Raw genomic sequence first — 14,268 nt, forward strand, 5'->3', positions numbered from 1 at the left:
ACTAAAGATTTGATGTTTTTTTTTTTTTTTTTTTGTAATGTCCGATGTATTTAGAATGTTTCAAGTCAAGTCCTAAGAAATTAGAGCAAAGGGAGAAAAGCTATGGTTCCTTGGCTGGGAATATCAAGTGCAGAGTGCTTTAAGAAGGAGGATTCTCATCACTGACGGGGTCAAAATCTGCCAGGAATTGCACAAGCCCTCGGCTCAGCGGAAACCTACAAGATTGTGCTTGTTTATTGTTTGAATTAGATATGTAGTTAGCTCAGTGGTTGACTCAGGTGGATGTGTGTACAGGTGACTGAGGTTCCATTGAAGATTGCGGCGTCTTGGCTTGGGCGTGGCTTTCTTTTTTTTCCCCCTCACCACCTTGTTTTGCACGCTAAGAAAATGAGCTATACTGTCTGATGAGACCACAAACAGAAACTTTTTGCTGTGAAAAGACAGGGGCGTGATCCTCCTTACCCAGAAAGTAAGACAACTCTTTTTAAAGTAATTTACATAAAGGGTCACACTGTTCAGGATTTGTCTTCATCTATTTTCAGCCAGGCATCTTCTGAGATTCTGCCTGCAATGTACATCAAATGGTTTTTGGCATGTAAGCCCTTCTTTCAGTTTGGCCTTTCTTGCTTGTTGAAAGAGACGGGCCATTGAAGAGAGACACTTTTCGAAGTGCCTCAACTGCAGACAGAGCAGACATTCCTAAATTGGCCCATTTGCTGCAGCCCTATGCTTTTGTAGGGAGGGAAGAGGTTTTGCTTATGAACACAATGCTTGTCTTGTCAAGGGGAACTTGGAAAAACGAACGTCTTTGTCTGCCTGGAGTTTCTTCTGAAAAATCTTGATTATTTTCTGTAATTTGCAATGATTTGGACTGTGCTCTTGTTTCTCAGTTCTGTTATTGTGCATTAAGTCTTGTGACACCTTTTTAGTGGGGCTCATAACATAGAATCCCAAACTGAGCTCCTAGTGACAGTTTATAATAGTCTTAAGTGAGAAATTAAATGTTTCTTGAGGAGTCTCAGTGCTGGAAATGGCAACCACCTCAAATGCATTGTTGCTATTAATCGTTGTGATAAATAGGTACTGCTTGAGCTGTGTGTCTGAAATACTTCCCAATTTATTTTTGTCTGACTGATCTCTCTGCCCTTCACAGGCATCACCAGGTTTGATCTCTTGGGAGACTTTGGGAGATTTAATTGGCTGGGAAACTTCTACATTGTCCTTTCATACAACCTGCTGTTTGCAGTCGTGACAACACTCTGTCTTGTGAGAAAATTCACCTCAGCAGTACGAGAGGAGCTCCTAAAGGCCTTAGGTAACTATCAGTTTATCTGTTCATGTATTCATGTGGATTAAGGTCCACATATTAGCAAGAAGTTGGTTCAAACCAGCAGGTATGATAAAGATTTCCGTGTAAACGATCCCTCGGTGTATCAAGAAATCCTGAATTGTGAAAGTGACATTGGTGTCTGACAAATACTACAGCCTCTGAGATATTGGAGCCCCTGTAGAATAAAAAGCAATCACATAAGCCCTGCATCTAGTAATAAAACTTGGGCCACCCAGTTCCATCCTAATTTTGAATCCACTAAGATTGGGTCTGAAACACTGGCAGCAATATCCTACTCTGTGGCTTTGGAGGGAGATAGAGTTTATTTATGTCGGACACTGGGACCTGGAGTGACAAAATGGAGGAAATTGCAGCAAGATGCAGTGTGCTGTGGGACTGACATGTGACAGTGAGGATGGGGCTAGTCTCAAAGGCTTGTTGTGACAGACCCTGGATGTTTGATACACAGGGTGGGATCAGTTTGAAAATGTCAGACAGAGGCACTGAGGGGAAAAAAAGCACATCAATACCTCCGTCTAAGTGAAAGTCTGAGGCTTTTTTAATGAGATTTCTCTCCCTTATCTCCCCCTGCCCAGGTCTGGATAAATTGCAACTGTCAAACAGCCCCACGGACCCTGAGTCTGGGAAGCTCTCGGCCAACGGGCATCAGAAAACTCTGTGAAAGGGACGATAGATCAAGACACATGCACACACACACACACACACACACACACACACACACACACACACTCACACACACATGCACACACACATGTACACCTCAGCGCAGCCAAAGGGAGATTTCGACAGTCTTGCCTGACTGCTGAAAGGTGAAAGGGATTGGAAGGGACTTAATAAACCCAGGCAATGTCTGACGGATGCTGCAAATGGAGGCTGAGAGCAATTTAGCTTCATGACATTCCATCCTCTGCGTCTCGGATGGAAGCTGGGACAGAGCCAGGGATGAGACTGAGGAGTGAAATAGACTGGCATCACTGCAGTGACCTTGATGTTGACCTCAACCGTGACTGTGACTTTAAACTACCCATCTCTTGCTTCAGGGGCACTCTAACCCCAGCATCACCTGTTATGCCCCTGCAGCCTCCTCACCACTGCATTAGACAAAAGCTAGAGGGTGCAGCAGGTGAAAAAAATCACCTTCTGCGGTTGCTGAAGAGCTAGGTTCTGATTTGTTTTGTCTTTATTAAGTCTTAACATCCCATTATAAGGTTACACTTTCTTTCTACACAACTTGCTCCTCTTCTGTAGTCACTATAGGTACAAGGCACCAAAACCATAGCCAGAGGCAAAGGGTAAATTTTAATGTTAGTATCTCCATGTTAATTGGTGTCAGTAACACAAGAACATTCATCGAGCATTCGCAGTTTATGGTCCGTACTTGCTGGTCTTTGATTGTTGTCATGTGAACGGATATAGGCATGTAGTAAGGTGTCAGTTTGTCATTATTTAGTTGTGATTCTGATTTAAGCTCAAAATGTGAAGATAGCAAGTTATGCTTTGTTCAGCATGAAAGTCATTTACTCACACTCATCACAGCCAGTATATATAACACCACCACATTAGTACAATATAGATTGTATGCAATTGCATTGTTTTTCTTACTGATAGGCCTCTGATTTTAGCACTTGTGCTATCATTTGTTCTTTTATTTGGCTTTACTGAAGTGCGCTTTAACTTCATGGATGATGTCATTACTTTGTTTGAAGTAGGCTACGAACTCTTTTTAGGTGCTCTAGATTAGACTTAGGCTACTCTACAGATGGGAAATTAGAGTGGCTTTTCAAAGGAGTACATTTTGGTTCCAAAGAGCAGACTGCTTTTGTGCATTTGGAGCCGACGCTGTGGTTGTATTTACTGAAGATTTTATTATGCACACGGTGAAAAAATGTCATCATAGTTTTGATCTTCACAAAAATTAATTAATACGCAATTTTAAATTCACAGGGCACAGAAAATTTGTCAAATCTTTGTCATTTTTGTAAATGCTGTATTTACATGTACATAATGTATTATGTTTCATACCTCTTTTGCATTATTTGGTTGTAAATAGTGGGCTCTCATTCAGGCCATCAAGGGTCTGACTCGCTAAGCAATTTGCACCTCTTTTTGTACATATGGTTGACAATACCTAAAGCTAATGCAAACATGAACCTGTCTTTACATTCATAATGCATGAGTGGAAAATGTGCAGCTGGTACAAAAACTTGGTGACATGGGCCCGTATGTTGTGTTGCTGTGTAATCTTCTGGACTGTGATGTTCTCCGTCTTCAGAACCACCTTTAATGCCTTATAGGACGAGCATCTTGCAGGCTTTGTGTTAAGGTCGTTTCTTGTTCTGTGTCGTGCGTTTTTGCGTGTGTGCCATTACACACGCACCTTGTGCGTCTCAAGACAATTCCACTGTGATCCCCTGTATGTCACCGAATCTGCAGTCAAAAGCCAGCCAGATAAAACAAACTGTTTTGCCATGGATAAACTCTATTGTGAACCCACAGCGAGCTCTTACAGGAGTCTCCATTTTGAGACTCATTCATCACCTGAAATACCCAAGCACTTGGTAGGATACAGTTGATGGCCATAATAATGTACAGATATTTCTATGGTGGTATAGATGTAATGTGTTTTCATGGTGTCTAATGTGACATGATGACGACCACAACGTAGAAAAGGAAAAATTTGTTTTATACATGCATTTGAAACTTTTGTTTCTTTTGACAGGGAATGTTTTACATCGATTCTGTTCACAAAAAAAAGGAAGGGCGGCCTCTCATTGGTGGTTGATGTATTACAAAGACTGGAGTGAAAATAAAATTCACAGTAGTCCTAACTCTCAAAAAAAAAAAAAATTAAAATAATAATAATTTTGAAGCCATCCTCTCAGAGCTAGTTGTGCAACTGGATATCGGCCCTAAGTATGTTTGATAAAGAGCAAATTCATGTTTACAAGAAACAGTTACCACACCAAAACCAAAAAAGCAGGTTTGAATATTGTAGTCTTCATAAAGAACGGCCTTGTTGAGCACTTCAGGGTGATGTTGTTGAAACTCAACTGTCTGGTAGATTTTCTGGTGCAGTCTTCCAAGTCATGTTCTGTAAAATTTTAATGCCGATAATATGATAAAGACATAAAAATGAGGATAGCTGTATTGTGGATGAACTACAGTAATTGATAAAAACCCATGACTACCTTTTTATAGTTGTGCTTCCATCCATTCCTAACACCGTCATCCACTCAGCTACTGGCAGTGGTAACACTGAACTCGGCGGGGTCCTCGATATCTGGCAGGGACGTTTGCGCGCACTCCGATCAGCAGAGCGCACAGTTTGTCACAACCCTAATAAAGCGTCACAATCATAGTTTTCACCCCAGCTTCTGAGGTGAGGACCAACGGGGCCTGTTTCCATTCAATCGAGCATTTCTGGTTGCCTTTACAGAACATCTCTGTCTTGTATGGGGTTTCAAAACGTTGAGAGTTGGCCTGTACTCTTGAGTTAAGCAGCTTTTTTTTCTGTCTGTACGTCACTTGGTCTCTGCATGTAATTACTGGCATATGTTTTGTGAATGTATTTTTTTACAGTTGATTTCTGAGGTTGCTATACATATGTTTTGTTCTTTTTGATGTTGGTTTGTTTGCAAATAAAAGTAGAAAAAAAAATGCCTTGTGTACGTGATTTTATTTACAAGTTCAGTCATTGCTTTAATCCATCCGGGATGTTGATCAATTTTGATTTATAGACGGGGTGAGCTTGCTTGAGTCTAGTTTGCATAAAGTACACCATGGAAATAATTTGTGCCTGATAATAGTATTTTAGTTACATGGGTTGAATGTAAACTAACTACACTGGCTCAAGCCAATGCCAATACTGCTTTGACATACTAGCAACATTTGTTAATCTAAAATCTTTTAATCACCTACTGTGCTACATTTATTTAATGACTATATTTACTAGTTACTTTGCAAAATGCACAAACTTTGATAATCTACATCAATAAATCAAAACATCCTGAAAATAGTTCTACCTGAGTCACAAAAGTCTTTTGGAGTATTCAGATCTGCACATGGGACAGGTGGGTCTGCTGTCTACATGGAGGGCCTCGAAGGTCTCTAGACAGGGCTGGTGGAAAAGGTGGGAACAAGACAGCAGAAGGGTTCGTCTGGATCCCTGTTGCTTGGTTCCAGTGCTGGGGCGGCAGAGTGCGGTGAGGCAGATGGGACAGTCCTGGACGTCTCTCAGCAAAACCTGTTTAAAGTGGAAACATAGTTAGTGATGGGACTAGCTTAGTGCCGTTGTCCAACTGGCAGGCGGGTCCTAAGGATGATCATATTGGTCTATCCGTCTGTTCAACACTTTTCCCAAATACACACATCTTGAAATCTATTGAGCAGATTAGAATGAGATTTGGTGAGCACGTTCATGCTCCTCAGAGGATGGACCCTGTCTGTTTGGGTGACCTTTCTCTTAAAGGCTCAGCCAAAATGCCAGCTACGCACACAAGATATCACAAAATGTACTCAGTGGATTGCAGTGATATTTGGTGAGTGCACTCTAACCCATACGCTCACATAGGAAATGATTTTGCACTGGGCGGTCTCGTTTCTGGCTTGGTCCAATTCAGTGACCTCATGACCTTTTCTCTAGCACCACCCTCAGGCCAAAATGTGCCAACCCAATTCTCCCATTACTTGCATTTCCTTAACATGCAACATAACATGCACCTCCAACGGTGGGCCCGTGCAAGTTGAAGACCCTCCAGGCCGTAGAGCTCAATTTAGGAAGATGGAATCGTAACAATAGAAATTTATATTGGGTTCATTTGCCCTGTGGACAAGGAAATTTCAACAATTTTCTGCAGGAACTCTGGACTAAGTCTTTTGGCTACTACCTGACAAGGTTGCACAGACATGCATGGGGTCTATAATGCTTATCAGCCATCTTTATAAAACATGAAGCAGGACTCCATGCAGCCCCACCAATGATTAACTACAAGACAGCTTCCTTTTTTAGAGACAATCAACAGGCCCCGCCATTAAATGTTTCATAACACACTGCTTTATAGCGTTTGCACCAATGAAAAGGTGCAAGGTATGTGTTGAAAACATGTTCACCGTTTGATTCCCCATGTCAAGGTTGAGCCGCCCCTGCCCTGCGCACAACCTTTTCACACCAGATGAGAAAAAACAGGACATCTCCTCTCCACACACACACCCCACCCCCTCTATGGAAAAATGGTACTGGCTGCAATGAAAGCATTGTGTGCAACAATGGAGCCCTATGGAACCGCAAATCTAGATGTCTTTTCAATTCCTCCGCAGTAGTCGAGGCGATGAAAAGCCTGCCGTGCATTATCAGACTGGGTCATGTTTTTTGTAAACAGAGGATTATTAGCCTACCGCTGCCATTCATTTGGTAAAGTGAATGATCACCTCTGGAGAGATGTGTACTTTCTATATAACAGCTGTGATGCCGTCGTCCCTGTGCAAGCGTTAACATGTCAGGCGAGGGGGCAAGGCTGGGAGCAGAATGAAACCGGGATTAGATGTTTCAGGCCTTCTGCGATGATACAGGTGGTATTTGGTTCAGTGCGGCATGTCTTGTTCCCAACCTGGCTCTGTATTCTGTCCAAGTCGCTCTCTTGAGAGTCGGAGACGTGCTTTCTCTCCAGCTGGTGGAACACTCGTCTGCTTGATGACAAGGAGCGGTCGATATCACTCAGAAAAGCCTCCACATCGGTGTGACAGTATCGGACAAAGCTGTCATTCAATTCCTGCAACTAATTAGAAAAACCATTTTAGTGGCACAAAAGAGGCATGTTTCATTCAGATGCACAATAGAGTCGTGTTTTCTATGAAGGCTAATTGTGTGTGTGTATTGTAATGGCTGAAGCACGCTGACAGGGTGCAGTTGTTAAACAGCCAGATCAATACAGTCACGTCTCCCACTAACATGGAGAATTAATGGAAACCAGTAAAAAAGGGAGACGGTGCTGGGAAACATGGAAACACACACACACGCACACATCTCCCTCATGCACACACACACACACACCTTGTGTTCTCACAATCTCTCGCACACATGCACTTCTTTTCTCTCTCTCTCTTTCTGTCTCTCTCTCTCTCTCTCGCTCTCTCCGTCTCACACATACACACACACATGCGCACACACAAATACACACCCCATCCCTTAGCCTGTCACAGTGACATCAGAATTGCTTTACAGCTAGGCTTTTATCACTAATTAAACAACTGTTAACCATTCGGATGGAGGGTTTTATGAGCCTGGCTGACTTTTCTACAGTAAGGCAAACAACACAGCCTCTGGTGAACTTTGCCTTCTTTCATAGTAGGTGCGGACAGGAGAGGAGACAGAGGAGGAAGAGGTGGCGGAGTGCAGAGGCGTTATCTTGTGGCAATCCATCTAGATATCGGCAGTTATCCCCTTAATATGTTGACTCAGGGTCGGACCCCCAAAACAGGTAAAAATGGAAAGCTAGCCATCTGGATCAGCTGATAAGATTTCTGAAACTGGCCCGGTATCTCGACAGGTTTTTTTTTTTTTCCTGCTGGGAACACCTGCCAATTCATGGAACAAAGATGCTTTATTGCCTGCAACTGTCATTAGGTCAAAGAGGAAACCAATAAGTTTCTCCATCTAATGCTAAGTCCAGCCCAGCACCGAAACACCTGTTTACGTTACAGTTAGCTGAGCAAACGTCTCACGACGGAGTCAATCAGAGCTCTCAGTGCTGCGCTGCATTATAGCTCTTGAAGATCATCCAAGATATGACACAATCTCAAGACCACCCATGATCACTCACCCATCTTCAACGTGAAGTGCCTGACACTGAGCCTGAGCACATGGGCACGGCCTAATGTGTTAGAACAGAGATAATTGACTCAATAAACACTGTCTCTTTGTTTACATGGCATGCTAAGCCATGGTTTATAGGCAAGATGATGCAGACTGACAGGGGGATGACCCTTCTGCATTTGTCACCCTCGCTTAATCAGCCTCTTTGAACTGCAGCAGCACTCTGCTTGATTGCACTGCTCCGTAGAGAAATACACGAGGCGTGTTTCTAACAGGCCGCTGGACATAGATGTACAGCAGCTATCACTGTCTTTACAGTGAGGTTAAAGACAGCATCATCAGGCGAGTTTATGTGAAAATTTGACCTTGAATTCTTTCTTTTTTTTTTTTTTTTAAATAAAAATCTCTGATGTTTGGACTGTTCAGCCAAGAGAAAGATGACTGGTGTCTTTCCCAGACATCCAAAGTCAACAGGGAGTGACAAAGCCTCAGCAGGGGGAGGGCTGTGTCTCACTAGGTGGCAATGTTCCCTTTTCCACAGAGCCACCGTGAAGGCAACAGCGTCTCAGTGTCAGCCGACCCCATCCCCTGGCTGCTCCGGAGGCCGAGAGTCAAACAAAGCCCACTCTGAAAATTTCCCTCCATTAAGTCCAGTTGTTGCATGATTTAGGGCTTTGAAATGGGACGAGTGAACGGAGCCCGTGATGACAACGAGTGTCAGATATTCAAAGCCCCCTGCCAACCTCACCTCCCCATCTGCTCTCTAACCCAGACACACCGATGGAGGACCGGACCCAAACACACAGAGGAGGGCCCTGCTTTTGTGTCGACCCTGCAGTGTCCAGACTGTTTGACTGAAGCACAAACTCTCTCCACAATTAGTTGACAAACTGTGTATGACGCACACAGCATCAAAGCGGCCTGAGAGGGTGAGAGCAGGTGAAGGTGCATGTGCACGTGTGTGTGTGTGTTTGCGTGTGTATTGGGGTCAGTGGGTCCCTCTGTAGCTGAAACCCATGTCTCAGCTCATGGACGTCGAATGTGATGATCGTCACAGCTTATATTTGACCAGCTAAGAGTCAAGACATGTCAGGGGGAAGACAAAGGATGAAAGTAGACTTGCAGAGAGGGAACTGGAGGTAGGGTGAGTGTGTTCCCAAAATGCATAATTAACCAATGAGGCTCTTTATGGAATACACCGGATGACTTGTGAATATCCATTCTGTGAGAGTTTGAGTCTAAACTCACCTTTGCTTCAAAGAATTTGCGCCGAAGGTCTTTGTCTTTTGGGCAGATGGTCTTCCTTGCATTTCTGTACCACTTTCGAGCAACGTATCCTCGCCAAAATGCTTGAATTCTACACAACAAATCACACAAAAACAACAAAAAATATATTCAATTCAAGGGATTTTATGTCATTTTGGTTCATTTGATATTTAACAGTAAAAAGCAACATGCAAAATGGGAGAGAGAGGTACTTTTTGTGACAAATATCCAAGATTCCAGATTCCAGGACATCGTATTCACCTTAGCCACCTGAGCCATCTAGACACTCTGGAATTTAAGTTTCTGTAGATTTTTGCCCCCAAAATTTGATTTGAAATATATAAAACAAAAAATGCTTTGTCTTTGAGCAAGATGTATGATGTTACTGATTAGTGTAAATCACTAGATGCACACAGTGAGAAAAGCCGTGATGGCGACCAATAACTTTTCATTTCGTTTTCATTCAGCCTTTTTATTATGTTCAAATCTTGCAAAACTAATCACAAGATTTAAAGTCAAATGTTTCACATATACATTTCAATATCCTGGACTTAGTCTCCAATCTGAGATCATAAATTAAGTTCTTTGGGAGACAGTTTGAATCTGAATCAATTTGAAGCAATCTGCCCAGCGACAGTCACGAGTGTGTTTTAGAGTTGAATACATTTACCTGGTGGCACAGCGGTTTCTGAAGTGGCGAGCCCCGTCATAGATCACCCGTGTTTCATACTGCTCCTTCCTGCACATGGCGCAGCACTTCCTCCCAGAATACTTCTCAAAGGCCCGCAGACATGCTCTATGGAAAACATGAGAGCAAGACAGCAGCACCTAAAAAGGACAGTAATACCAGAAACTTAGTTCATGTTAAATTCAGTGGGTACCAAATCAAGAAGCTCCAATCAGTCTGATTTAGAGTTCATAGGTGGACTGACTGAAGTGCTGTGCCTGCTGAGGATGCTGCAGATTTTAGTTTAAACACTCTGGTGGACATAAATGAGAGAACATGCATGTGGATGTTTTGTGCCATGCCTGTGCTCATGAATGCATGCTAAGTCTGTGTATATTTGTATCATATGTACATCTGAATGTGTGGATCTGTAGAGGAAATCAACATGACCCCCACTGCACACGGCGGGGCCTCGACTGCAGACCCCTCTACTTTACTCTACCTGAGAGAGGGGCTCTTTTATCGTCTGAAAGGAGACAGACATGGCTGTGGGGCTTGGCACACAAACCAGTTTGCTCAGATCTCTTGAGGGCAGGGGGGAGGCATATTGATTTCCCATTGTTTTCAGCCTGACCAACACACTCCATCAGTAGTGAAAGAGCCCCCTGCCGTGCACAATTTCCAGGAGCTTGACAAGCCATTAAACCGGGGAGAATTTTCAGTTCTCACTATCAAAGTATTAACCCATAAGGTTACAGCTACACTGTCAGAAAAGTAAAAAGAAAACAGAGGGACTGCTTTCATCTAAACCTACACTCTAATTGACAATTCAAATAATTTGAACTGGATTAATTGGAGCTGGATAACAAATATTTCCATCCGCACAACTGATTCAGTATAACTGCTGGCGTAAGCATTTTGGATTGTCGTATTAATACTTGAATGCAGCACAATAATGTAGCACATAAACGCATTGTGACAATATGAGCTGAGGACTTGCAGGAGAATGCCAAATCAACATAGATTCCCCCTTGTCACTTTCCCTTGTTAGCAGGCACTAATTAACATTTTTTTCCCTGAGTCAAACTAATATTTACACGTGCGTCTATGGCAACTGTGCTTTGTGAGGCCGTCTATTCTAGCCCTGCATTCTTGAGGAGATTGGCATCTTAAAAGGGGATCGGAAAGGTGTAAAAGACTGAATGACCCTCACAGTAACACACTGATTGCTACATCATCGCGTCACAGTTGAGTTCCAAGGCAGTATGGGTAAATTTGTACAGTTGTCTACACAGATTAGAACATACAGGAACTGGAAGGAGGGGGGCCTTTGTGTGTGTGTGTGTATGTGTGTGTGCATATGCGCATGTGTGCTGATGTGTGTGTGTGTGTGTGTGTGTGTACAGGGGTTCCTTGAGGAGAGATGAGGAACATTGAAAACATGCATAAAGAGCTTCCGCAGAGAATACTGTGTTTGGGGAATACCTGAGGCTGAAGGTGAAACTCCTCCCTGCATATTGCACAGGGCTGAGCAGATTCCCCCTGCTCAGTAGACCTAGCCTTGACCCGAGTCCATTCGTCCTCTGTCAGTCTCCTCGGCGGGGGTGTCACCAAACCCATCCTCTGAGCTATGGGAAATGAAGAAAACAAATGATCCACTCATTCACTTAAACTACCAGACATTTGACATTTCCCAGTTTTCCGAGGTGCTCTACCCAGTGTCAGTCGAGGTGGATCTGGATCAAGCACATATTCCTCCTCTTCTTGCCCATCTCGTTCATGGAGACCTTTATCTCCCGCTCTCCTTCTTCCTCGGGTACTTCTGCTGTTTGTGGGTGCTCTTCCACTGCACCTCGCCTTTCGAGGGTCATAGCATAGTGCGTCCAGGCTCCGTGCCATGTGATCTTGCAGGGCAGCTGCCGTGATTGCAATCTCTCTTCTCCTCTGAGACGTCAAGTCCTGTAAAATAGCCCGTATTAATTATACATAACTGGATGTACATGTATGAGGAATAGCCTTGATAACACTGCTATGTTGGACCAAGAGGCAAACGTGGACTTTTTGCTTAACATCAGGATAGAAAGAAGGCAAAAGTCAATAAAAATAAATAAAGAAATAAGGCTAAATAAATTCTGCAGCATACTGTCTAGACCAAATGATGGCACGGTGCAGAGAAAATATTGCATAGCCAAATGGATTAGGCTGAATTGCTAAGGATAATTCACTAATGCAGCAACGGCTGGGCCAGAGAAAACAGGGTACAGTTGACTTTGTGGTTGAGTCTCCAGCCTCAGCAAATGGCTTCATAGCATTTCCCTAAAAGTTGAGGCCTAAACCTTTTTTTCTTTTTCTTTCTTTCTTTCTTTCTTTTTTTTTTTTTTTTTTTACACATAAATAGAACAACACAAAAATTATTTATACCATGACCTAAACCAAATGAGTTTATTATCTCACGACATGCGTTAGTAAACAAAAGAGACACAATCAAAGACACTGTAACATTGTAACACACTGTAGCATTCTAAGTTCTAAGGCTCTGCGTAAAAACCGAATGCACGTATCAGAAAACAAAATCAAACGGTATAAATGTAACAGTGTCACAAAATAGCGCATTGCCATTGATAAACAAAGTAGCAAAGTGGGGGAAAAAAGCAGCTAAAATCAAACCTTCCGCATTGCCATCCTATCAAGACAGTGTTTGTATGGTTACTTAGCAACGAGTCCACCCCCCTCTTCTTCCTCCTCCTCCTCTCCACCACGAGTCCCCATCACCACCACTGGACTGGTTCACCGGACACTCGACACAAAACAGACGGCGCCGCTCCTGACGTCTGATTGGCTGAAACCCGTCCGAGTCCCGCTGTCAAATGCATCGTAAACGCCCACCTGTGACCGCATCACATCTATATGAATATTAATACGCGAAAACCGGAAACCACCGCTCATAACGTCGCCTAGCAGCCTTACTAGAAGAATAAAGTTTAATTATTATTTATTATATACATAAAGGTATAATCACCCCTCCCCTTCCCCACACACACCGTTTTCTTTTTTAAATATAAAAATCAATGTAAAGCACTACCTGTGGTGGTGCTATTTGTTTTAAATGTTTTTAATATTTACCATTGTTTGCAACATTGAAATGTGCTGTCAAATTATTCCATGAAATTTCCAAAAGTTTCCTCTCACAATTACGCATCTTTTAATAGCACATCTTGTCTTGATGATTTAAGATTTTTCTGCATCTTTCCCCTCTCTGTCACTACAGAAAGATAATGCTGTGATCCGTATCTGTGGTGCGTGTGTCTCGCTAATGATTATTTTATTGTAAAAGAGATGTCAGCCAATGACTGGAACCTGACCAAAGAAGGCTAGTGTACGGTGTGTCAAGGTGACTCACCGAGCTGTCGTCAGAGCAGGCGCTGAACAAAGCTAAGCTGCTCATACCTGCGCCGTGAGCTCAGGGATCCCTCCCAGGTCACCCTCACATGGAAAACCATGCACACAAACACATAGGAGTCCCAGCCATCTCTTTTTGTGTGCTCGATGAAAAGTTTGCTTTATTTCTCGCACACGGCGCGGGGGTGTGTGACTTTTAAAATGCTTTGCGAGCCTTGATTGACTTTGATGTGCTCAGACAGAATCAGTGAAAACAGATGGCCGAGGAGAGGGCTAACGGTGAGGCCTGTCAATCCAGGGAGTCCTCTAAGAAAACAAAGTGAAGACCCGGCTCTGGGAGAGGAGGAAACCCCTGCACTTCTCAAGAGGCTGCTGCATTCTTGAGATTAGAGCAAGAAAAACGCAGACCACTGCTGTTAATGCCCCAGACAAAGGCGTGGAACAATTTATTAGTTAAGAATTCAAGCTCGGAGCTCAATCAAAGGGCTGTCGTTCACAATGCCAGACTTGGGGCCTTGGTTTGTTTTTTTAAGTAAATAATCACGCTTAAAAGATATGGCAAAGATGGGGCTCAAGTCCCTCATAAAGCCTGCATTCTTCCAACTGTCATCAGAATGGATTTCAGCGCGCGCTTTTATTTTCAACAGGGACACTGTTTGTCTTTTTCTTTATAAATACCATTTTAAAGAGCTTTTTATTTAACTTTCTTCCCCCTGAACCTCTTTACCGGATCTGTGGTATTTTTTAAAAGAAAACTCGACTTGTTATGCAAAG

General features: G+C 43.1%; 2 protein-coding genes across 3 annotated transcripts in view; one reads left to right on the forward strand and one right to left on the reverse strand.

Annotated features, from left to right (window-relative positions):
* lmbr1 (limb development membrane protein 1) overlaps positions 1-4,232 on the forward strand; it is a 43,107-nt gene extending 38,875 nt beyond the window's left edge. For both annotated transcript variants that reach the window (XM_030078949.1, XM_030078947.1), the window contains 2 exons: positions 1,154-1,315; positions 1,927-4,232. In XM_030078949.1, the coding sequence (XP_029934809.1) occupies positions 1,154-1,315; positions 1,927-2,012 (248 nt within the window). In that variant the 3' untranslated portion in view covers positions 2,013-4,232. The remainder of the gene's footprint in view (positions 1-1,153; positions 1,316-1,926) is intronic.
* Positions 4,233-5,378: 1,146 nt separating this feature from the next.
* Positions 5,379-12,060, reverse strand: rnf32 (ring finger protein 32; the record flags this gene model as incomplete). The annotated part of the gene is made up of 6 exons (XM_030079943.1): positions 5,379-5,594; positions 6,958-7,125; positions 9,411-9,519; positions 10,099-10,256; positions 11,581-11,723; positions 11,811-12,060. Coding segments are annotated over 6 exons (1,044 nt in total), but the record flags the coding sequence as incomplete, so codon positions are not given.
* Between the last annotated feature and the right edge of the window lie 2,208 nt (positions 12,061-14,268).

This window comes from Myripristis murdjan, chromosome 20 (genome assembly GCF_902150065.1).
Source record: "Myripristis murdjan chromosome 20, fMyrMur1.1, whole genome shotgun sequence".
Classification (NCBI taxonomy): domain Eukaryota; kingdom Metazoa; phylum Chordata; class Actinopteri; order Holocentriformes; family Holocentridae; genus Myripristis; species Myripristis murdjan.